Source organism: Pelobates fuscus, chromosome 6 (genome assembly GCF_036172605.1).
Source record: "Pelobates fuscus isolate aPelFus1 chromosome 6, aPelFus1.pri, whole genome shotgun sequence".
Taxonomy (NCBI): Eukaryota; Metazoa; Chordata; class Amphibia; order Anura; family Pelobatidae; genus Pelobates; species Pelobates fuscus.
The window spans coordinates 244,133,867-244,159,897 of NC_086322.1; the positions used below are offsets into that span (position 1 = coordinate 244,133,867).

At 46.5% G+C, this 26,031-nt stretch overlaps 1 protein-coding gene across 1 annotated transcript in view; it reads right to left on the minus strand.

Annotated features, from left to right (window-relative positions):
- The window catches only part of LOC134565743 (serine/threonine-protein kinase 4), a 142,056-nt gene that overhangs the window by 89,484 nt on the left and 26,541 nt on the right, over positions 1–26,031 (minus strand). Inside the window, exon 4 of the mRNA XM_063425390.1 lies at positions 3,380–3,494. Coding sequence (XP_063281460.1) covers positions 3,380–3,494 — 115 coding nt within the window. The remainder of the gene's footprint in view (positions 1–3,379; positions 3,495–26,031) is intronic.

Consider the following 26,031-nt stretch of genomic DNA (forward strand, 5'->3'; position numbering starts at 1 on the left):
TCTTAATTACCTAGGAGGTCTAGACAGCATTGAAAGGGTTATTCTAACTGTTAGCTAGTTTTATGGCTTTACGCTGCAAGCTGCGTGAAACTTTTTCTTTGTCTCTGTGAACTACCGTCATAAATCTTGTCTTGACAATTAAGGCTGTTAGCCATTGGAAGATGTTTTTACATTACCATATTGTATTGCATATCATGTTATACTAAATATTCATTGATTATTATCACGCGTGTTACATATTATTATTATTTAAATTGTCACAATAAATTGTATCTATTTTTATAACAAATTGTGATTTTATTTATATGGAATACATTTCACTTACACCGATCTTTGGGATCTGAGAATTGAAATAGTGGGCAATTCTCAACTGTTTACTATTATCATCCCATAAATATCCCCACAAAACACAGTCCAGTTTCCTGTGTCAAGACAAACGGTCTTGACTCCCCATATTGCTCTATGGGTAGAGGAGTTAAACAGGGCTGTCAATTATCGCCTATCGACCCACTATACAGGGAGTGCAGAATTATTAGGCAAGTTGTATTTTTGAGGATTAAGTTTATTATTGAACAACCACCATGTTCTCAATGAACCCAAAAAACTCATTAATATCAAAGCTGAATATTTTTGGAAGTAGTTTTTAGTTTGTTTTTAGTTATAGCTATTTTAGGGGGATATCTGTGTGTGCAGGTGACTATTACTGTGCATAATTATTAGGCAACTTAACAAAAAACAAATATATACCCATTTCAATTATTTATTTTTACCAGTGAAACCAATATAACATCTCAACATTCACAAATATACATTTCTGACATTCAAAAACATAACAAAAACAAATCAGTGACCAATATAGCCACCTTTCTTTGCAAGGACACTCAAAAGCCTGCCATCCATGGATTCTGTCAGTGTTTTGATCTGTTCACCATCAACATTGCGTGCAGCAGCAACCACAGCCTCCCAGACACTGTTCAGAGAGGTGTACTGTTTTCCCTCCTTGTAAATCTCACATTTGATGATGGACCACAGGTTCTCAATGGGGTTCAGATCAGGTGAACAAGGAGGCCATGTCATTAGATTTTCTTCTTTTATACCCTTTCTTGCCAGCCACGCTGTGGAGTACTTTGACGCGTGTGATGGAGCATTGTCCTGCATGAAAATCATGTTTTTCTTGAAGGATGCAGACTTCTTCCTGTACCACTGCTTGAAGAAGGTGTCTTCCAGAAACTGGCAGTAGGACTGGGAGTTGAGCTTGACTCCATCCTCAACCCGAAAAGGCCCCACAAGCTCATCTTTGATGATACCAGCCCAAACCAGTACTCCACCTCCACCTTGCTGGCGTCTGAGTCGGACTTGAGCTCTCTGCCCTTTACCAATCCAGCCACGGGCCCATCCATCTGGCCCATCAAGACTCACTCTCATTTCATCAGTCCATAAAACCTTAGAAAAATCAGTCTTGAGATATTTCTTGGCCCAGTCTTGACGTTTCAGCTTGTGTGTCTTGTTCAGTGGTGGTCGTCTTTCAGCCTTTCTTACCTTGGCCATGTCTCTGAGTATTGCACACCTTGTGCTTTTGGGCACTTCAGTGATGTTGCAGCTCTGAAATATGGCCAAACTGGTGGCAAGTGGCATCTTGGCAGCTGCACGCTTGACTTTTCTCAGTTCATGGGCAGTTATTTTGCGCCTTGGTTTCTCCACACCCTTCTTGCGACCCTGTTGACTATTTTGAATGAAACGCTTGATTGTTCGATGATCACGCTTCAGAAGCTTTGCAATTTTAAGAGTGCTGCATCCCTCTGCAAGATATCTCACTATTTTTGACATTTCTGAGCCTGTCAAGTCCTTCTTTTGACCCATTTTGCCAAAGGAAAGGAAGTTGCCTAATAATTATGCACACCTGATATAGGGTGTTGATGTCATTAGACCACACCCCTTCTCATTACAGAGATGCACATCACCTAATATGCTTAATTGGTAGTAAGCTTTCGAGCCTATACAGCTTGGAGTAAGACAACATGCATAAAGAGGATGATGTGGTCAAAATACTCATTTGCCTAATAATTCTGCACTCCCTGTATCTATGGAGGGGTTCTCCTCCTTCACTGCCGGAAACACTGCCTCTAGTTCTGCAGTGATATTACAGACAATTTAATGTGGCCTTATAGATTTACAAAAATTGTCAGTTTTGATTTACCCGAAGGGTTAGGAAACCCAATGTGGCATGAACAATATATCCCACATCCAAGATTTTTGAAGTTCCTTCTTTTATAACAGATTGCAGCTATGTTATTTTTGAGGAAGTACACAGACCCTTTGTCCGCCTTTGCAGTAAGTCTACTTAGCAGTTTCTTTCTGTTTACTTGTGGAACTGGTCATTGTTTTCATATGCATTTCTTAAGGTCTTTAACTTCTTGCATATGTTTTATTATTGTCTATTAATGTGCATCTTCCACAATAAATATTAATACAAATATTTTTACAAAATCTTTCAGAGCTGGTGTATTAGGGCAGGTTTTATTATTTATCAAATTTGCCTTAGGATATGTACAAACTTATATTTAAGATCACTGGGGAGTTCAGTCTTTATCTCACAACAACAATTTATTTTCAAATTATATGACATGTATTTATTTATTTATTTATTAAAAATTCTTAAGAAACGCAGTCTTATTACCCATAGGGTCTCGATGCGCATGTACACAATTATTTATTAAAGGATCACTATAGGGTCAGGAATATAAACATGTATTCCTGACCCTATGATGAAAACCCACCATATAGGTGGCTTGCCTCCCCCCCCCCCCCTCTACCTCCTGCTTAGCCCCTCAAAACCTTGTTTTCAGCTCTCCATGGGTCCGCTGGCGCCGCACCCTTGGTGACATCACAATTGCCCTGGGGAAAGCATTGAATTGGCTAAAAATCGGCAAGGGGCAGGGCCAAACTCTGTTTTAGACAATCAGCACCTCCTCATAGAGATCCATTGAATCAATGCATCTCTATGAGGAAAATTCAGCGTCTCCATGCAGAGTGTGGGGACGCTGAACAGCAGGGCTTCAGCTCTGAACCAGGAAGCCCCTCAAGTGGCCATCTTAGGAGTGGCCACTTGGAGGTGTCCCTAGGGGCAATGTAAATACTGCATTTTCTCTGAAAAGGCAATGTTTGCATGAAAATGCCTGAAGGGAACTATTATACTCATCAGAACAACTACATTAAGCTGTAGTTATCCTGGTGACTATAATGTCCCTTTAAAACAAAATACCAAAATCATTATCTTGCAATAACTAAATCTTCATCATCTGATTAAAAAAAAAAAAAAATAGTGTTAAAAATGTGTCTTGCAATACTGTACATACTGCTCATTATATGAAATACTTGCCGTTTGTTTCCTTAATCGGATTATGTCAGAAACAGAGCCGCCTCCACAGTACTCCATGACAATCCATAAATCTGTATTTTTAAAATAGCTGCCGTAATATTTCACAACATGGGGACTGTTGGAGATAAAAATAATGAAATATTTATTAAAAGTATACAAATCTAACAAATCTACTGAAAACATATATATGATTTACAATGTCACCATGTACAAGACAAACAGGATGTGGAAAGGAGTGAGATCATGATCTAAACATTGGTATTACAGACCTATTAAAGTGATATATTTGCTTGGGCAATTATTGGAATGGCTAGACAATGTACAGAAAAGCAAAGCATCATAACCACCACAGTGCTACAGGCATGCTCTGGCAAACCCCATTTTAAATAAATAGACTTCTTACCTATGTTCCATAGAGCAATACTCCTGCCTTTCCAGTAGATGGAAGATCCTGCTATGAGCGTCTGTTAGCTGTTCTGAGCAGACCCAGCAAACTTGCTGAGAGCTCATGCGGATCGCACTCAGTCAACAAGGTTAGCCATGAACCACTTGGTTTAGCTCAGTGAAGAGAGCTTCCAGCAGTAGCAGAGGCAGTGTCCCCCTGATAAGAAGTCAAACTGTAGGCAAACCGTTTGACTACTTACCGCGGGAGGGCACAAGTGGTTCCGTGTGTGGAGTGTTCTCTTAAACACCAATATTAGATTTTAGGTTTTATGAATTCTTCACCATTGCAACATCACAGACAAGGTATAAAAAGAAATAAATGATGCTGCAGTTGATTTGATCAAAATAGTGTTTGCCATGACATTAGACACAGTAGCAAGCTGATTAGTCTGTCACTTTTTATAGGAATGCACATGCACTTGGGCTGTCTAACAGATGTGGTGTAGGAACTAGCCCTATGCTTTTGGGAACAAAATAGACTTTTATATTTACAATGCAAAGTAGTGTTGCATTACAGAAAATGTCTGGATTTCGTTGATACGTTTCCCACATGACAGTCGTTAAGGGTTTTATAGATTAATCTGCTTCATCATATTGGATTTAAAGGGATTCTCCAAAAACATAACCTTGAGTGTTCCTTGCATTGGTTCGGAAGCAAACCGATCAATTTTCCACTCTCACTTGCCATCTCCTACCGTGTCACCATAAAAAAAAAAAATGATTTCCCAAATGTTAAAGATTTTGATAGTGTGTACATTTAACTCCTAACTAAATTATATGCATTCTCTCAATAAGATTATTTTTAAAAAACAAAAACAAATAAAAACTAATAGCTACACGGCATAATATTACGAAATATTACAGTTACAAATAAGCCCTACTCTTACATTGTTATTCAACCAGATATATTAAGACTGTCTCCTGGTGGATTCCTTGAACCAGGCCCTAGGATTGTACCACCCAATTTCCTTACTCAAATATGATTGTAAGCTACTAACAAAAATCATTGCCCTGAGGGTACAATCTTTTCTCCCCACCATACTCACGAAACATGTTACCACCTGTTTTATTACAGGAAGACAGGTGGTAACAGGGATCAGGAAGTCGTTGGCAGCATTGGTGGGGCTACGGGTAAGGGGCCTAAATTCCCCATCACTCATTAGTCTAGATATAGAATATGAATATAAAGAGAAAAAAAAAGTGTATTTTCATAACCTGAAAAGATCAGGTGAAAGATACACAAGGGCGGGTTACAGGGATACAAACAGGGCTTAACCCTAAATAGTACACAGAGAAAAATTTCAGGAAGCGAGGGAGAAAACTCTCCTAACCAGAGAGTAAGCCCCTACAAAACCTACTGGTACCCCAGTGGAGCAATATATATGAAACACATTAAAAATGTAGCATAGGCACGGTGCAAACCTCAAGAAAAAATAATAAACAAGTTTAATAGATAATTAATAAATAGAGGTAGCACCATGTGCCTAGGTACAATGGACTGATCAAACAGTCAATATAGACAAAAAACACACAATTAAAGATATACACTCCAGCCTCAAAATACGTGTACTGAATAGATAGATACAGTGGATATTAGAAAATAGTAATAATGGCCATAGTATAATCAAAAGTGAACAGCAAAAAAACAGCCAACTGCATTAACATATTAATATAGAAAAAGGGCCGGTGTATATATCAAACTTTCCAAATAAATGGAAAGAAACGTATAGAAACCAAAAGTTCCCCTGGTGAAACGTGATCCTACGGTACAGACCAGGATCATACACCTAAATATAGATTATACCAATTCAAACTGTCCCTAGAAAATTTATCAAGCTGTAAGAAATCGAAAGGACAGGAAGAGGTAAGTATATTGGAAACAAAAGGATGAATTGGAGATAAAGAATCATAAGTAATAGCAAACTGCTTTGTGAAAAGCAGGGGTTCTGCCGTAAAAATGAAGTATAAATAGAATCCCTGCTAATATGTAACATCTAGTGGTAACAAAGTTACCAGAAGAAGACTGCTAAGTGTATGAAACAAAAGGTTACTAAGTACCCATAGCCCAACGCGCGTTTCGGTGAAAAATTACGCCTTTCTCAAGGGCTCATAACGATAAATGATAAGGGTAGTCCAGCACTAGATATAGAAAATGCCTTGACCTTACAAGGGAACCGGCTTAAGCCACTAGCAGGTCTCATGGGGGACAAAACACCCTCGGGCGTGGACAACTTTCATTACATACAAATCCAGGCATATTATAGGACCCTCCCGTCCAAACAACACCTACACAGAGATCCCACGCAGTTTGAATCGCTTTGCACAATACGGTCCCACCCCGATAAGGGGGTCTCCAGACTTTATGCATTACTACTGACGAATGAAAACCTAACACATCCTGGGTTTGTGTCCAGGTGGGAAAGGGAGACGGGGACCACCCTCACAGAGAAGGAGTGGGAAAAGATCTTTACCCTGACACACAAATGTTCCATTAGCTCCAGATACCAGGAGACAAACTTTAAAATCTTAACCCGCTGGTACTGAACTCCTGACACTTTGCACCGAATGGATGCTGAGACATCTGGAGACTGTTGGCGCTGAGGATCTGCCGATGGCTCATACCTCCATATCTGGTGGTTCTGTCCCGGTATCATCCCTTTTTGGACAACGATTAGGGACGCCATCCGACAAATCACAGACATTTCCTTACCGTTCCAACCCCTACCCATGCTCCTACATCACACAGACATACCAACTTCCACCTATAAAAAGTCACTGCTTAAACATTTGCTGACAGCTGCCACCTCTTTGATCCCCACAAAATGGAAGAGGCGGGATGCGTCCACGCTCCAGCAGTGGTTAGACAAAGTGGGTGAAATATACACTATGGAATCCCTTACGGCAACGCTACAGGACAGACAGGAGAAATGCACCCGTACCTGGACGCCCTGGCTGTGGTACCTCTCGGTGACAAGGGCGGCAGGCCGAGACCTCAGATTCTTACCCCCCCCCCTCTCCCTCTCCCCCTCTCCCCCGCCCACATGAATGTCTCAGACGGACGGACTAGCTGAAGCTCGTCCATAATCCATCCTACGGACGACCAAACACCAACGTACACATGTAACACCTGATACGGACTGATCTCCAATATGCTTATTCATGACGTACCCACGGACAAAACTTGCCCACCCGCGGATGTTTGTGGCCTCGGGTCGCACAGCGAAGGACACGCTATAAAGCCTGGCATCTCAGTTCGCCAACCTGTGGCCCTCTCCTTAACACTGGAGTAATCGTATGCCTAGCTGGAAACTGAACGATACTCTCCTGTCCTTACTATAGATGATATCAATGCATCTGTCTACACTATGGTAGTCTCTAGTTATACCATATAGGGAATCCTGTACGCTATAGACAACCTAGAGAATGGCTCCTTTGATACGACTCAGCCCAATATTGTTCCCGCAGCACTGAACCATTACCCACAAAAATACTGTGTTAATGACTACTCATATCTGTGGATAATTTACTCTGGTTCCGCCTACCTACCTTTCCTTTCTGTTATTAAGTGTCTGTTTAGTAATATGCATAATTTAATCTTCAGCTAAACTCGCTGCTTACAAGAGTTGTGACAATTTGTTAACATGTTCCCAGCCTGTATGAACACTTTTTGTCCCCCCTTCTATATTCTGTACTCATATCTTTGCTTGATTCAATAAAAATTGATTGACTGAGAAAATGCCTTGACAGCATTACTCGGCCTTACCTAATTTGAGTCTTGAAACAATGCTACTTTGCCATACTTGCTGTATTAAAAATCTCAAACACAGTCCAGTTTCCTGTGTCAAGACAAATGGTCTTGACTCCCCATATTGCTCTATAGGTAGAGGAGTTAAACAGGGCTGTCAATTACCGCCTTTATAATTGAATGTAGCCATAGACACATTGTTAAGGGCTGTAGGGATGGTTCTGAGGCATCCTAATGGGCGATGTCACTTTAAAGCTCCTGGCTTTCGCTGATGACCTTCTCATTTACCTAACAGAGTTGGCCCCTTCCCTACTGCCCCTCACTGACTTGCTTAATACCTTTCCTGGCCTGGTGAAGAATCAATTGAGACAAATCACGTGCATTACATCTAGGGAGGGATTCTCCTCCTTCACTGCCAGAAATACTGCTTTAGCCTGGCAACTAGTTGTGTTAAAATACCTTGGAATTCACAAAAATCTCTCCATTATTAAAACCTAACATTCTACCAGTTCTCGGCTTCATTTTTGCCGAATTAAAACAATGGCACAAGCTAGCCTTTTCATACATTAGAATGTACCTGTATGAATTGATGAGTTATATCTGCTACAGGTGGTTCCATTCATTCTTTCTAAAAAGGACGAATGCCTCCTAAATGCAAAGCTGAGAGGACTTCTCTGGCAAGGTAGAAGTGCACATTTGAGTTTAGGCAAACTATATCAAACCAATGGGGGTCTCAATCTTCCCAATGCTAAGGGCTATAGTTTTTCCAGCCCAACTCAGGTATGCATTAGATTGGATACAATCTCAAAACAGATATTCTAACCTAGAACTTTACTTTATAGCATTGCCAGACTTCTAGCCAGTTCTTCTACACAGACCACATAAGCTGCTTATCTACAAGGTATTATCGAATTCTCAATATCAATGGAAGCCTGGAAGTTGGCACACTTGAATTTGGGTGCTCATCCTCTACACTCTCTCCACGTCCCCCTCCTTAACAATTTTGAGTTCCACAATGGGTTCTGTGTTTATTATATGGGCTGAACGGGGAGTGCAGGCACGAAGACACGTGGTATATTTTTCCAACCAAACATTTCTCTCATATGCAGCCCTTTGAGTGTCTCCAAGGTCTTCCAATACCATGGTTTACTTATTTTCAGGCACAAAACCATTTTACTCCAACCTTCTATTTTCCACTAATCCTGCTTTTTATCTATCTCTACACTGTATGCTCTGGTTAGTCGCCTGACTAGACCACATTCCAAACAGCTCAATATACCCAAATCCAACTACTACACATGGTCCTTTATAGAGACACGTGCTTGAAAACAACACACTATGCTTACTATACACCTCACAGACTCCACAAGATTGCAAGAAAAGCTTCACCCACTCTGACGAGAGCAATCTCGCCACATTGCATTGGAGAAGCCTGGTTGCCCGTCTGCTGCCTTTGGACTATGGACCAGACTTTAAAAGGCTTTATTTTTCCCTGCAGAAAGGCTATTTTGTGCCTTTCTGCCAGGGTGTTCAGTAGATTTTATCTACCGAACAAACTGCAGAAGGCGCGACCACCCGGGAGCTGGAGTGTGCCGCCAATTGACCGCCCTGAAGCTGCGGTTAACCACAGCTTAATTGACGAATGCAGGGTGGTCTTTGTTCGTTTACCGAACACGTGGCGGCGGCCATTTTAAAAGTCCCGTACGGCCAGCGGTGTTCGGCGCTTAAACTATGGAACTAAAAACGGACACTTATTTGCACGAACACCGCTGAGCCGTCCGCCGCCTGGTTCTTATTCGTACAGATCTTACGAATACATGTCCATTCGGTATTTTAGGTTATGTGAATGTGTTAACCCAGATAGCTATGCCATGGAGCCCATTCGTGTAGTTAAAGACTTTGGATCCATGGCAATTGAACTGTGTGAATAGGATCTGAGCGCTATTCGGTAGTTTTGTGCGCTCAGATCCCAGCTATCTGGGGATATGTGACATGTCTGTGTTTAGTTTATAAAATGTAACTTTGTTTGTCGGGGCATGGTTTGCAGCCGAGCGAGCTGGATGTGTCCGGATAGAGCTCCGCTGAACCACGGTGCCAACGGCCTATATTAGCAGAGATATACCTGTATAACTTACGGACTTAGGTGGGTAACCTGAGATGGATAAGCGGGCCCCGAGAAAGCAGCAAAAAAAAATCTTCAGAACCGGGCGCTACGGTGTCGGAACTGTTTGCGGCCTCCCGCGCCATGCGTATGGCCTCTCAAGATGGCGGACGGGACGGCCGGGGGACGCCTCACTCACCATCCAGAGGATGTCTCTTCGGTGGCCCTGGAAACCGACACGGGCCAAATTCTGGCGAAGCTGGCGGAGGTTCGGTCCTACCTAGCCACGGAGATTGCTAGGAATACAGCCGAGGTCAAAACGGAGATCCAGGCCTTGGGCGTCAGGACAGCTACCCTGGAACAGCGGATGGAGTCTACTGTGGTAGCCCACAATGCAGCTGCAGAGCAAATTAACGTCCTGACGTCCCGACTATCCCAAGCCGAATTAGCTATCGATGACCTCGGCAACAGATCACGGAGAAACAATATCCGTCTTCGCAGCCTGCCGGAGCAGGAGGGGGGGGGGGGTCTCTCCTTGAACTGGTGGTGAGCATTTTTAGACCGCTTCTCCCTGACATACCAGAACGTCTGTGGCATGTTGAACGGGCCCATAGGGCGCTGCGAGCCCGGCGGATGGACGACAGGCGGCCAAGGGATGTGATCATCAGGTTCCTGTCGTTTCAAACTAAAGGAGCTATCATGAAGCATGGTAGGAATAACAAGATAATGTATAATGGGGCTGAACTGGCTGTTTACCAGGACTTAACGCCTGCTACGCTGCAGAAACGGTGCGAGTGGCGCCCTGTTACTGAACTTCTACAGCACAACAACATTGAATATGCTTGGGGCCACCCTTTCCGATTGATGGCGTTTAAGGATGGCCGCACCAAAATCTTGCTGGCTGATGGTGACCCGGTGCCTTTCTTGCAGGGGATGGGTATTCCGGTTCCAGAGGATCTGGCAGTACAGGCTGCATCGGCAGGCACCTTGACTCCTCTGCCTCGCGACTGGCTCACGGCGGGAGAGTGATGGAGTTGGCTTATTTGGCGATCTACCGATTCGGATGTCCGTGGCTCTAGGCTCTCAGGTGTTCAGGGGGGCTCTCGCTGTTTGGGTGGGTGGATCTGGGGGGTTCCCTGATCCTTCTTCCTGTTCCCTGATTTCCCCCCCTTCCCTCCTCCTCCCCCTTCCCTCCTTCCACCCCCCCTTCCCTCCCCCCCCCCTTCCCTCCCCCCCCCCCTTCCCTTAAGGCCCTGGCCCTATTTGTTTTTCAAGCTTCCCTTTTTGTTGGGGTTGGGATATCTTTATGGGGTGGGCTAGGGCTTACTTTTGCTACGGCCTGTCGTTTTTGGGCCCGACGAGCTGATGGGTGTGAGCGTTGTATTTTCGGGGCAGAGGCGGCCGTTCACATTTGGGACACCGCTTCTCTCTGGCCCTGGCCCTCCCTCCGTCACACACTCTCTGTTTGAGGGACATTGACAGGACTTTGGTGGCTTTGGATTTATTCTGTGCGGCGGGCGGCGGGCGGGGGATTGCACTAGTTATCGGGGACCGGCATGGCAGATTTTGCTTGTTACATAGTTATCGGGCTATACTCTGGATGAGGTAATTTTTCTGCAATATGTATATGTCGGGTTGGCCTGGGCGGTGGGAGCCTGCCTATGCGCCGGAAAGGGGTCATGTATTTATGTTTAGGTTTATGTTGTACTTTGTTGGGAGGCTATTGCCCCCCCGCCCCCTCTATTCCTTTATTCCTTGATGGGATGTTCGGGTTGCCGCGGGCGGCGGGTTGGTTTTTGCCGCAATGGTTTCGGGTTGTATGTACTAACTCCGATTTTTATGTGATGTTGATACCCCTAGCTAAACTTGGCTGGCTCTGCTCCGGGTGGTAGACGGCTCTTTCCCTACTCACCAAGTTTTTATATTCCGGAGCTGTTTCTGGTCGGGTGGAGGTGGGGGGCGGCGGGCGGGGTTCTTATTTGGGTCATGCTATGTAACTGTTCAGGTCATGCTATGTAACTGTTCAGGATGTGCTATGGGGTCAGACTTTTGGGTCTGTGGCAGGGGGTAGCTATCCCAGGTGGGGTTGGGGTCCCCGAGAGTTGGCCTCTCCCCCCCCTCCCTACCCCCTGAGCGGATCGATCGGCCGTGCCTTGTTAGAGGGCCCGGTGTATGAGGGGTTGCCCATTGGGGGAGGGATGGCTTCGCTGCTTCTGAAATCATGGTTGCGGGGGTGGGGTCGCGGGGGTTGGTTGTCTGACTGGGCTTTCGGGTAGATTCCTGGGGGGGGAGGTTGGCGGGGCAGCTTTTAGCTGCGGGGGCGGACCCCTTGGAGTTGGGGTTGGTACTCTGCACTGTCACCCACCTAATGGTTTTATATTTAATATCTCTTAATTAGTTGACATTGGCACCCTTGTGGTGCGTTATGTAGTTGGTCTATGTTCCTAATCCGATGGATCTTCATGGAGGTTTTGAGGAGGACGGAGCTTACACCCCAGACATGCCTGGCTATAGGTAAGACCAGGCTTATTTCGTTTTTTATGTTCTTTCATTTTATCTTTTTCTTTCTGTCCTTTTTTTTCCCCCTTACATCCCTTTTCTTGTCCCCTCCCCTGTGTTATCCCCTCAGGAGGGGGGAACGGGTGAACCTAACTGTGTCACGTACTATAGTCCTAGTCAGTTGGGCCTGGGCCTATTAATATTTCTGAGCTACGTTATGACAGACCGCGCCTCTTGGCCTCAGGGCGAGTTGGCTCACGAGATTAGCTGGACAACATGTAGAATAAGATGCCTCTAAAGTTATTATCCTTGAATGTGAAAGGCCTTAATGCTCCGAATAAGCGCCGCCTTATGTTTCGGGAACTTAAGCGCCTTAATCCTGATATAGCATTCTTACAGGAGACACATATTCCGGCTGTAGCTAAGCTGGCTTTGAAGGACCATACCTTTCGGACAGCCTATGAGTCCAGGGCTTTAAACAAGAGAAATGGGGTCGCGGTGCTTATTCATCATAGATGCCCGATCAGAGTGGGAACGGTCCAGGCGGATCCGGGAGGGCATTTATTTTAGTGACGGGGAGTGTTCATTCGCACCCGATACACCTGCTCAATATCTATGCACCGAACGTCCCCTCCACCGATTTTTGGGAGGATATGGCTCGGTTGGTGAATTCTTTACCGCATGGCATGGTGATAGTTGGAGGCGATTTCAACGCGGCTCCATGTCCGGCGGTGGATAGGGGGCCATGCAGGGGACTTCCTCGATCCCATGGGAGAGGGGGACAGGATAAACTGTTATATGACTTTATTCGGCGTACGGGTCTTTTGGATATCTGGAGAGCACATCACCCAGATGATCGGGACTACACTTTTTACTCCGCTCCCCACGATACCTACTCGCGGATCGACCTTTTTCTTGTGAACCCCCATGTGGTGCCCAAGGTATCCGGCTCCACGGTGGGGTCGATAACCTGGTCGGACCACGCGGAGGTCACAATGACCTTGGACAATTTGTGTATGGCTTCTCCGTGGTCTTGGAAGTTGAATACCTCCTTGCTCCAGGACCCGATCGTGGTGGAGAAGGTTAGGGGGGAACTGGCAGAGTATTTCGCTAGAAATGCTGAGGTCGGTGTCCATCCACCCACGGTGTGGGCAGCGCACAAGGCGGTTATTCGGGGTGTTCTAATCCGAGAAGCCACCTTGAAAAAAAAGAGAAAGATTCAACGGTTAGCGTCGCTCCTGGAGGCTCTTGGAAAAGCAGAAACGAAACATAAACTTAACAATTCGCCTCGCACCCTAGCTGACGTTAAAGCCTTCCGGGCATTAATACGCGAAACTCTCCTCGACGAGACGGCTAGGGCTATTGTTTGGTCCAAGCGGACTTATTACGAAAGAGCAAACAAAATGGATACACTATTAGCAAGGTCTCTCCGACCGAGACAGAGAAGTACGCACATTACGAGCATTAAGGATGACTCGGGCACAGGCCATACGGACCCCACTAAGATAGCTCAAGTCTTTACGGACTATTATTCCAAATTATATAACCATTCTGGGGGGACTGGCAACGACCCCTCTAAGGAAGCTGATGACACCCGCTCTTTCCTCTCCCGATTGTCCCTCCCGGCCTTACGGGGTGCAGACACCGAGGCTCTAGGAATGCGGATTTCGGCTGAGGAAATTGATGCGGCTATCTCCTCGTTAAAAGGCAACAGGGCTCCGGGCCCTGACGGCTTCGATGGGGGTTACTATAAGATCTTTCGGGAAGAACTGACTCCCCATTTGGAGAAGTGGTTCAACGATCTCTTGGAGGGGGGCACACCGGATGGAGACAAGTCATTGGCCGATATTGTTCTATTGCCAAAGCCAGGTAGGGATGACACGGCGCCGGAAAATTTCCGCCCTATCTCCTTGATCAATCATGATTGCTAAATTCTGGCGAAAGTTCTGGCTCATAGGCTGAACCCCTTGCTGCCATGCCTAATACATCCGGATCAAGTGGGTTTTGTCCCAGGTAGGCAACTGTTCGAGAATACTAGGCGCAATGTTGACCTCATCTGGCGACAAACCGCTAGGGACACCCCAACCTTGATACTATCACTCGACGCCGAGAAGGCTTTTGACAGGGTGAAGTGGCCGTATCTGTTCGAAGTACTTTGACGCTTCGGCTTTCCAGCCCCGTTCATTACATTGATTAGAGCTATGTACACGGATGTTAAGGCACGGGTAAGGATAGCGGGGGCCAGGTTGATGCCTTTCAGCTTGGGGAATGGTACCAGACAGGGCTGCCCTTTGTCGCCCCTGCTGTTTGCCCTTTCCTTGGAACCCCTTTTGCAGGCTATCAGGGAAAACGCGGATATCAAGGGGGTTATGGTTGGAGGGCAGAAGTATGTCGTGTCGGGTTTCGCTGATGACATTTTGCTTACTCTGACTGACCCATTGGAATCTATGGAGGCATTGACGCTTCTGTTAGATGTGTATAGCAGAATAGCCGGCTATAAGGTTAACATGGCCAAGTCGAGCGTGCTTCCAGTGAGGGTGGGAGCCGCGGAACTAGACCTTATAGGACGAACGTACAATATACGTATAGCGAGGGACTATATTACGTACCTAGGAGTCCGACTTACGGTTGACCCTGCTCAGCTGTTCCAACAAAATTACGCCCCTATGATGCGAACACTGATTGACGATATGGAGAGGTGGGTGGATAAGCCGATCTCTTGGATTGGCAGGATCCATTCTGTCAAGATGAATGTCCTCCCCCGAATCTTGTTCCTGTTTCAGGCACTCCCGGTCCGACTGACTAGAGCGGACTTGGGTGCACTTCAGAAGGCTGTGGGTAAATTCATTTGGCAGAATAGGAACCATAGGATCTCGCGTAATGTTCTTTATAGAGCGAAAACGAGGGGGGGTTTGGGGCTGCCTAACCTTTATTTTTATTATCTGGCGGCCCAGCTGACCCAGATAGCCATGTGGCACTCCCCTGTCGGGGAGAGGCGATGGGTTGATTTGGAATCTGCTCTCTTGGGATCAGATTTGCCGCAATTCTACATGTGGGTCCCTCGGGACCGTAGACCAACGACCCATGTAGCATGCCCGGCTATCAATAACTCTATAAAATTATGGGATACAGCAGCTTCAAAGTATGGCTTGTCTCCCCATGTGTCCCCTTTGACTCCTTATTTGAGGAATGCGGCGTTCCTGCCTGGGATAGAGGCGAGGGACTTTCGAGGTTTGGAGGGTACTGGGGTCCAGAGATTTTATCAACTTTATGAAGGCGGATCGTTTGTAACATTTGAGGGATTGAAATCCCGAGCCCCTCTACGTCCGTCTGACTTTTTACGATACCTCCAACTAAGGGATTTTGCCCTGACCCCGGAGGTAAAAACGGCCGCATTGACCCCGCTCACGTTCTTTGAGCGGATGTGCGTGAAAGAACAATTCCCGAAAGGTCTGATTACTAATTTATACGCACATTTAAGCACGACCACGACTGAGTGGGGGGATTTGACCTATACGGCCCAATGGGAGGCAGACTTGAACGAGGAGCTAGAAGGGGTCGAATGGCAGGAGATTTGGGAGGCCGCGGCGACCTCGTCGATGTGTGTGTCCCTGCAGGAACAGGCTTACAAGACCATGTTTAGATGGTACACCACTCCGGTAAAGCTTTGCAGGATGAATAGGGTGCCCACTGATCTGTGTTGGAGAGGTTGTGGCCAAAAGGGGACTTATCTTCACATGTGGTGGGATTGCCCTGAGGTACGAAAGTATTAGAAATTGATTGCAGACCTGCTATGGGATATTTTTGATAGAGAGGTCCGCCTGGACCCCTGGGTCTTCCTCCTAGCCAGGTCCATGGATGATTGGACCAGGACTGAACAGAAACTGGTACTTAAGGTGAACTTCGCTGCTCGGAGGGCTTTGGCACAGGTCTGGCTGCAGAGGGGGATAGTAGTGTTGCATTACAGAAAATGACAGTCGTTAAGGGTTTTATAGATTAATCTGCTTCATCATATTGGATTTAAAGGGATTCTCCAAAAACATAACCTTGAGTGTTCCTTGCATTGGTTCGGAAGCAAACCGATCAATTTTCCACTCTCACTTGCCATCTCCTACCGTGTCACCATAAAAAAAAAAAATGATTTCCCAAATGTTAAAGATTTTGATAGTGTGTACATTTAACTCCTAACTAAATTATATGCATTCTCTCAATAAGATTATTTTTAAAAAACAAAAACAAATAAAAACTAATAGCTACACGGCATAATATTACGAAATATTACAGTTACAAATAAGCCCTACTCTTACATTGTTATTCAACCAGATATATTAAGACTGTCTCCTGGTGGATTCCTTGAACCAGGCCCTAGGATTGTACCACCCAATTTCCTTACTCAAATATGATTGTAAGCTACTAACAAAAATCATTGCCCTGAGGGTACAATCTTTTCTCCCCACCATACTCACGAAACATGTTACCACCTGTTTTATTACAGGAAGACAGGTGGTAACAGGGATCAGGAAGTCGTTGGCAGCATTGGTGGGGCTACGGGTAAGGGGCCTAAATTCCCCATCACTCATTAGTCTAGATATAGAATATGAATATAAAGAGAAAAAAAAAGTGTATTTTCATAACCTGAAAAGATCAGGTGAAAGATACACAAGGGCGGGTTACAGGGATACAAACAGGGCTTAACCCTAAATAGTACACAGAGAAAAATTTCAGGAAGCGAGGGAGAAAACTCTCCTAACCAGAGAGTAAGCCCCTACAAAACCTACTGGTACCCCAGTGGAGCAATATATATGAAACACATTAAAAATGTAGCATAGGCACGGTGCAAACCTCAAGAAAAAATAATAAACAAGTTTAATAGATAATTAATAAATAGAGGTAGCACCATGTGCCTAGGTACAATGGACTGATCAAACAGTCAATATAGACAAAAAACACACAATTAAAGATATACACTCCAGCCTCAAAATACGTGTACTGAATAGATAGATACAGTGGATATTAGAAAATAGTAATAATGGCCATAGTATAATCAAAAGTGAACAGCAAAAAAACAGCCAACTGCATTAACATATTAATATAGAAAAAGGGCCGGTGTATATATCAAACTTTCCAAATAAATGGAAAGAAACGTATAGAAACCAAAAGTTCCCCTGGTGAAACGTGATCCTACGGTACAGACCAGGATCATACACCTAAATATAGATTATACCAATTCAAACTGTCCCTAGAAAATTTATCAAGCTGTAAGAAATCGAAAGGACAGGAAGAGGTAAGTATATTGGAAACAAAAGGATGAATTGGAGATAAAGAATCATAAGTAATAGCAAACTGCTTTGTGAAAAGCAGGGGTTCTGCCGTAAAAATGAAGTATAAATAGAATCCCTGCTAATATGTAACATCTAGTGGTAACAAAGTTACCAGAAGAAGACTGCTAAGTGTATGAAACAAAAGGTTACTAAGTACCCATAGCCCAACGCGCGTTTCGGTGAAAAATTACGCCTTTCTCAAGGGCTCATAACGATAAATGATAAGGGTAGTCCAGCACTAGATATAGAAAATGCCTTGACCTTACAAGGGAACCGGCTTAAGCCACTAGCAGGTCTCATGGGGGACAAAACACCCTCGGGCGTGGACAACTTTCATTACATACAAATCCAGGCATATTATAGGACCCTCCCGTCCAAACAACACCTACACAGAGATCCCACGCAGTTTGAATCGCTTTGCACAATACGGTCCCACCCCGATAAGGGGGTCTCCAGACTTTATGCATTACTACTGACGAATGAAAACCTAACACATCCTGGGTTTGTGTCCAGGTGGGAAAGGGAGACGGGGACCACCCTCACAGAGAAGGAGTGGGAAAAGATCTTTACCCTGACACACAAATGTTCCATTAGCTCCAGATACCAGGAGACAAACTTTAAAATCTTAACCCGCTGGTACTGAACTCCTGACACTTTGCACCGAATGGATGCTGAGACATCTGGAGACTGTTGGCGCTGAGGATCTGCCGATGGCTCATACCTCCATATCTGGTGGTTCTGTCCCGGTATCATCCCTTTTTGGACAACGATTAGGGACGCCATCCGACAAATCACAGACATTTCCTTACCGTTCCAACCCCTACCCATGCTCCTACATCACACAGACATACCAACTTCCACCTATAAAAAGTCACTGCTTAAACATTTGCTGACAGCTGCCACCTCTTTGATCCCCACAAAATGGAAGAGGCGGGATGCGTCCACGCTCCAGCAGTGGTTAGACAAAGTGGGTGAAATATACACTATGGAATCCCTTACGGCAACGCTACAGGACAGACAGGAGAAATGCACCCGTACCTGGACGCCCTGGCTGTGGTACCTCTCGGTGACAAGGGCGGCAGGCCGAGACCTCAGATTCTTACCCCCCCCCCTCTCCCTCTCCCCCTCTCCCCCGCCCACATGAATGTCTCAGACGGACGGACTAGCTGAAGCTCGTCCATAATCCATCCTACGGACGACCAAACACCAACGTACACATGTAACACCTGATACGGACTGATCTCCAATATGCTTATTCATGACGTACCCACGGACAAAACTTGCCCACCCGCGGATGTTTGTGGCCTCGGGTCGCACAGCGAAGGACACGCTATAAAGCCTGGCATCTCAGTTCGCCAACCTGTGGCCCTCTCCTTAACACTGGAGTAATCGTATGCCTAGCTGGAAACTGAACGATACTCTCCTGTCCTTACTATAGATGATATCAATGCATCTGTCTACACTATGGTAGTCTCTAGTTATACCATATAGGGAATCCTGTACGCTATAGACAACCTAGAGAATGGCTCCTTTGATACGACTCAGCCCAATATTGTTCCCGCAGCACTGAACCATTACCCACAAAAATACTGTGTTAATGACTACTCATATCTGTGGATAATTTACTCTGGTTCCGCCTACCTACCTTTCCTTTCTGTTATTAAGTGTCTGTTTAGTAATATGCATAATTTAATCTTCAGCTAAACTCGCTGCTTACAAGAGTTGTGACAATTTGTTAACATGTTCCCAGCCTGTATGAACACTTTTTGTCCCCCCTTCTATATTCTGTACTCATATCTTTGCTTGATTCAATAAAAATTGATTGACTGAGAAAATGCCTTGACAGCATTACTCGGCCTTACCTAATTTGAGTCTTGAAACAATGCTACTTTGCCATACTTGCTGTATTAAAAATCTCAAACACAGTCCAGTTTCCTGTGTCAAGACAAATGGTCTTGACTCCCCATATTGCTCTATAGGTAGAGGAGTTAAACAGGGCTGTCAATTACCGCCTTTATAATTGAATGTAGCCATAGACACATTGTTAAGGGCTGTAGGGATGGTTCTGAGGCATCCTAATGGGCGATGTCACTTTAAAGCTCCTGGCTTTCGCTGATGACCTTCTCATTTACCTAACAGAGTTGGCCCCTTCCCTACTGCCCCTCACTGACTTGCTTAATACCTTTCCTGGCCTGGTGAAGAATCAATTGAGACAAATCACGTGCATTACATCTAGGGAGGGATTCTCCTCCTTCACTGCCAGAAATACTGCTTTAGCCTGGCAACTAGTTGTGTTAAAATACCTTGGAATTCACAAAAATCTCTCCATTATTAAAACCTAACATTCTACCAGTTCTCGGCTTCATTTTTGCCGAATTAAAACAATGGCACAAGCTAGCCTTTTCATACATTAGAATGTACCTGTATGAATTGATGAGTTATATCTGCTACAGGTGGTTCCATTCATTCTTTCTAAAAAGGACGAATGCCTCCTAAATGCAAAGCTGAGAGGACTTCTCTGGCAAGGTAGAAGTGCACATTTGAGTTTAGGCAAACTATATCAAACCAATGGGGGTCTCAATCTTCCCAATGCTAAGGGCTATAGTTTTTCCAGCCCAACTCAGGTATGCATTAGATTGGATACAATCTCAAAACAGATATTCTAACCTAGAACTTTACTTTATAGCATTGCCAGACTTCTAGCCAGTTCTTCTACACAGACCACATAAGCTGCTTATCTACAAGGTATTATCGAATTCTCAATATCAATGGAAGCCTGGAAGTTGGCACACTTGAATTTGGGTGCTCATCCTCTACACTCTCTCCACGTCCCCCTCCTTAACAATTTTGAGTTCCACAATGGGTTCTGTGTTTATTATATGGGCTGAACGGGGAGTGCAGGCACGAAGACACGTGGTATATTTTTCCAACCAAACATTTCTCTCATATGCAGCCCTTTGAGTGTCTCCAAGGTCTTCCAATACCATGGTTTACTTATTTTCAGGCACAAAACCATTTTACTCCAACCTTCTATTTTCCACTAATCCTGCTTTTTATCTATCTCTACACTGTATGCTCTGGTTAGTCGCCTGACTAGACCACATTCCAAACAGCTCAATATACCCAAATCCAACTACTACACATGGTCCTTTATAGAGACACGTGCTTGAAAACAACACACTATGCTTACTATACACCTCACAGACTCCACAAGATTGCAAGAAAAGCTTCACCCACTCTGACGAGAGCAATCTCGCCACATTGCATTGGAGAAGCCTGGTTGCCCGTCTGCTGCCTTTGGACTATGGACCAGACTTTAAAAGGCTTTATTTTTCCCTGCAGAAAGGCTATTTTGTGCCTTTCTGCCAGGGTGTTCAGTAGATTTTATCTACCGAACAAACTGCAGAAGGCGCGACCACCCGGGAGCTGGAGTGTGCCGCCAATTGACCGCCCTGAAGCTGCGGTTAACCACAGCTTAATTGACGAATGCAGGGTGGTCTTTGTTCGTTTACCGAACACGTGGCGGCGGCCATTTTAAAAGTCCCGTACGGCCAGCGGTGTTCGGCGCTTAAACTATGGAACTAAAAACGGACACTTATTTGCACGAACACCGCTGAGCCGTCCGCCGCCTGGTTCTTATTCGTACAGATCTTACGAATACATGTCCATTCGGTATTTTAGGTTATGTGAATGTGTTAACCCAGATAGCTATGCCATGGAGCCCATTCGTGTAGTTAAAGACTTTGGATCCATGGCAATTGAACTGTGTGAATAGGATCTGAGCGCTATTCGGTAGTTTTGTGCGCTCAGATCCCAGCTATCTGGGGATATGTGACATGTCTGTGTTTAGTTTATAAAATGTAACTTTGTTTGTCGGGGCATGGTTTGCAGCCGAGCGAGCTGGATGTGTCCGGATAGAGCTCCGCTGAACCACGGTGCCAACGGCCTATATTAGCAGAGATATACCTGTATAACTTACGGACTTAGGTGGGTAACCTGAGATGGATAAGCGGGCCCCGAGAAAGCAGCAAAAAAAAATCTTCAGAACCGGGCGCTACGGTGTCGGAACTGTTTGCGGCCTCCCGCGCCATGCGTATGGCCTCTCAAGATGGCGGACGGGACGGCCGGGGGACGCCTCACTCACCATCCAGAGGATGTCTCTTCGGTGGCCCTGGAAACCGACACGGGCCAAATTCTGGCGAAGCTGGCGGAGGTTCGGTCCTACCTAGCCACGGAGATTGCTAGGAATACAGCCGAGGTCAAAACGGAGATCCAGGCCTTGGGCGTCAGGACAGCTGCCCTGGAACAGCGGATGGAGTCTACTGTGGTAGCCCACAATGCAGCTGCAGAGCAAATTAACGTCCTGACGTCCCGACTATCCCAAGCCGAATTAGCTATCGATGACCTCGGCAACAGATCACGGAGAAACAATATCCGTCTTCGCAGCCTGCCGGAGCAGGAGGGGGGGGGGGGTCTCTCCTTGAACTGGTGGTGAGCATTTTTAGACCGCTTCTCCCTGACATACCAGAACGTCTGTGGCATGTTGAACGGGCCCATAGGGCGCTGCGAGCCCGGCGGATGGACGACAGGCGGCCAAGGGATGTGATCATCAGGTTCCTGTCGTTTCAAACTAAAGGAGCTATCATGAAGCATGGTAGGAATAACAAGATAATGTATAATGGGGCTGAACTGGCTGTTTACCAGGACTTAACGCCTGCTACGCTGCAGAAACGGTGCGAGTGGCGCCCTGTTACTGAACTTCTACAGCACAACAACATTGAATATGCTTGGGGCCACCCTTTCCGATTGATGGCGTTTAAGGATGGCCGCACCAAAATCTTGCTGGCTGATGGTGACCCGGTGCCTTTCTTGCAGGGGATGGGTATTCCGGTTCCAGAGGATCTGGCAGTACAGGCTGCATCGGCAGGCACCTTGACTCCTCTGCCTCGCGACTGGCTCACGGCGGGAGAGTGATGGAGTCGGCTTATTTGGCGATCTACCGATTCGGATGTCCGTGGCTCTAGGCTCTCAGGTGTTCAGGGGGGCTCTCGCTGTTTGGGTGGGTGGATCTGGGGGGTTCCCTGATCCTTCTTCCTGTTCCCTGATTTCCCCCCCCTTCCCTCCTCCTCCCCCTTCCCTCCTTCCACCCCCCCTTCCCTCCCCCCCCCCCTTCCCTCCCCCCCCCCCCTTCCCTTAAGGCCCTGGCCCTATTTGTTTTTCAAGCTTCCCTTTTTGTTGGGGTTGGGATATCTTTATGGGGTGGGCTAGGGCTTACTTTTGCTACGGCCTGTCGTTTTTGGGCCCGACGAGCTGATGGGTGTGAGCGTTGTATTTTCGGGGCAGAGGCGGCCGTTCACATTTGGGACACCGCTTCTCTCTGGCCCTGGCCCTCCCTCCGTCACACACTCTCTGTTTGAGGGACATTGACAGGACTTTGGTGGCTTTGGATTTATTCTGTGCGGCGGGCGGCGGGCGGGGGATTGCACTAGTTATCGGGGACCGGCATGGCAGATTTTGCTTGTTACATAGTTATCGGGCTATACTCTGGATGAGGTAATTTTTCTGCAATATGTATATGTCGGGTTGGCCTGGGCGGTGGGAGCCTGCCTATGCGCCGGAAAGGGGTCATGTATTTATGTTTAGGTTTATGTTGTACTTTGTTGGGAGGCTATTGCCCCCCCGCCCCCTCTATTCCTTTATTCCTTGATGGGATGTTCGGGTTGCCGCGGGCGGCGGGTTGGTTTTTGCCGCAATGGTTTCGGGTTGTATGTACTAACTCCGATTTTTATGTGATGTTGATACCCCTAGCTAAACTTGGCTGGCTCTGCTCCGGGTGGTAGACGGCTCTTTCCCTACTCACCAAGTTTTTATATTCCGGAGCTGTTTCTGGTCGGGTGGAGGTGGGGGGCGGCGGGCGGGGTTCTTATTTGGGTCATGCTATGTAACTGTTCAGGTCATGCTATGTAACTGTTCAGGATGTGCTATGGGGTCAGACTTTTGGGTCTGTGGCAGGGGGTAGCTATCCCAGGTGGGGTTGGGGTCCCCGAGAGTTGGCCTCTCCCCCCCCTCCCTACCCCCTGAGCGGATCGATCGGCCGTGCCTTGTTAGAGGGCCCGGTGTATGAGGGGTTGCCCATTGGGGGAGGGATGGCTTCGCTGCTTCTGAAATCATGGTTGCGGGGGTGGGGTCGCGGGGGTTGGTTGTCTGACTGGGCTTTCGGGTAGATTCCTGGGGGGGGAGGTTGGCGGGGCAGCTTTTAGCTGCGGGGGCGGACCCCTTGGAGTTGGGGTTGGTACTCTGCACTGTCACCCACCTAATGGTTTTATATTTAATATCTCTTAATTAGTTGACATTGGCACCCTTGTGGTGCGTTATGTAGTTGGTCTATGTTCCTAATCCGATGGATCTTCATGGAGGTTTTGAGGAGGACGGAGCTTACACCCCAGACATGCCTGGCTATAGGTAAGACCAGGCTTATTTCGTTTTTTATGTTCTTTCATTTTATCTTTTTCTTTCTGTCCTTTTTTTTCCCCCTTACATCCCTTTTCTTGTCCCCTCCCCTGTGTTATCCCCTCAGGAGGGGGGAACGGGTGAACCTAACTGTGTCACGTACTATAGTCCTAGTCAGTTGGGCCTGGGCCTATTAATATTTCTGAGCTACGTTATGACAGACCGCGCCTCTTGGCCTCAGGGCGAGTTGGCTCACGAGATTAGCTGGACAACATGTAGAATAAGATGCCTCTAAAGTTATTATCCTTGAATGTGAAAGGCCTTAATGCTCCGAATAAGCGCCGCCTTATGTTTCGGGAACTTAAGCGCCTTAATCCTGATATAGCATTCTTACAGGAGACACATATTCCGGCTGTAGCTAAGCTGGCTTTGAAGGACCATACCTTTCGGACAGCCTATGAGTCCAGGGCTTTAAACAAGAGAAATGGGGTCGCGGTGCTTATTCATCATAGATGCCCGATCAGAGTGGGAACGGTCCAGGCGGATCCGGGAGGGCATTTATTTTAGTGACGGGGAGTGTTCATTCGCACCCGATACACCTGCTCAATATCTATGCACCGAACGTCCCCTCCACCGATTTTTGGGAGGATATGGCTCGGTTGGTGAATTCTTTACCGCATGGCATGGTGATAGTTGGAGGCGATTTCAACGCGGCTCCATGTCCGGCGGTGGATAGGGGGCCATGCAGGGGACTTCCTCGATCCCATGGGAGAGGGGGACAGGATAAACTGTTATATGACTTTATTCGGCGTACGGGTCTTTTGGATATCTGGAGAGCACATCACCCAGATGATCGGGACTACACTTTTTACTCCGCTCCCCACGATACCTACTCGCGGATCGACCTTTTTCTTGTGAACCCCCATGTGGTGCCCAAGGTATCCGGCTCCACGGTGGGGTCGATAACCTGGTCGGACCACGCGGAGGTCACAATGACCTTGGACAATTTGTGTATGGCTTCTCCGTGGTCTTGGAAGTTGAATACCTCCTTGCTCCAGGACCCGATCGTGGTGGAGAAGGTTAGGAGGGAACTGGCAGAGTATTTCGCTAGAAATGCTGAGGTCGGTGTCCATCCACCCACGGTGTGGGCAGCGCACAAGGCGGTTATTCGGGGTGTTCTAATCCGAGAAGCCACCTTGAAAAAAAAGAGAAAGATTCAACGGTTAGCGTCGCTCCTGGAGGCTCTTGGAAAAGCAGAAACGAAACATAAACTTAACAATTCGCCTCGCACCCTAGCTGACGTTAAAGCCTTCCGGGCATTAATACGCGAAACTCTCCTCGACGAGACGGCTAGGGCTATTGTTTGGTCCAAGCGGACTTATTACGAAAGAGCAAACAAAATGGATACACTATTAGCAAGGTCTCTCCGACCGAGACAGAGAAGTACGCACATTACGAGCATTAAGGATGACTCGGGCACAGGCCATACGGACCCCACTAAGATAGCTCAAGTCTTTACGGACTATTATTCCAAATTATATAACCATTCTGGGGGGACTGGCAACGACCCCTCTAAGGAAGCTGATGACACCCGCTCTTTCCTCTCCCGATTGTCCCTCCCGGCCTTACGGGGTGCAGACACCGAGGCTCTAGGAATGCGGATTTCGGCTGAGGAAATTGATGCGGCTATCTCCTCGTTAAAAGGCAACAGGGCTCCGGGCCCTGACGGCTTCGATGGGGGTTACTATAAGATCTTTCGGGAAGAACTGACTCCCCATTTGGAGAAGTGGTTCAACGATCTCTTGGAGGGGGGCACACCGGATGGAGACAAGTCATTGGCCGATATTGTTCTATTGCCAAAGCCAGGTAGGGATGACACGGCGCCGGAAAATTTCCGCCCTATCTCCTTGATCAATCATGATTGCAAAATTCTGGCGAAAGTTCTGGCTCATAGGCTGAACCCCTTGCTGCCATGCCTAATACATCCGGATCAAGTGGGTTTTGTCCCAGGTAGGCAACTGTTCGAGAATACTAGGCGCAATGTTGACCTCATCTGGCGACAAACCGCTAGGGACACCCCAACCTTGATACT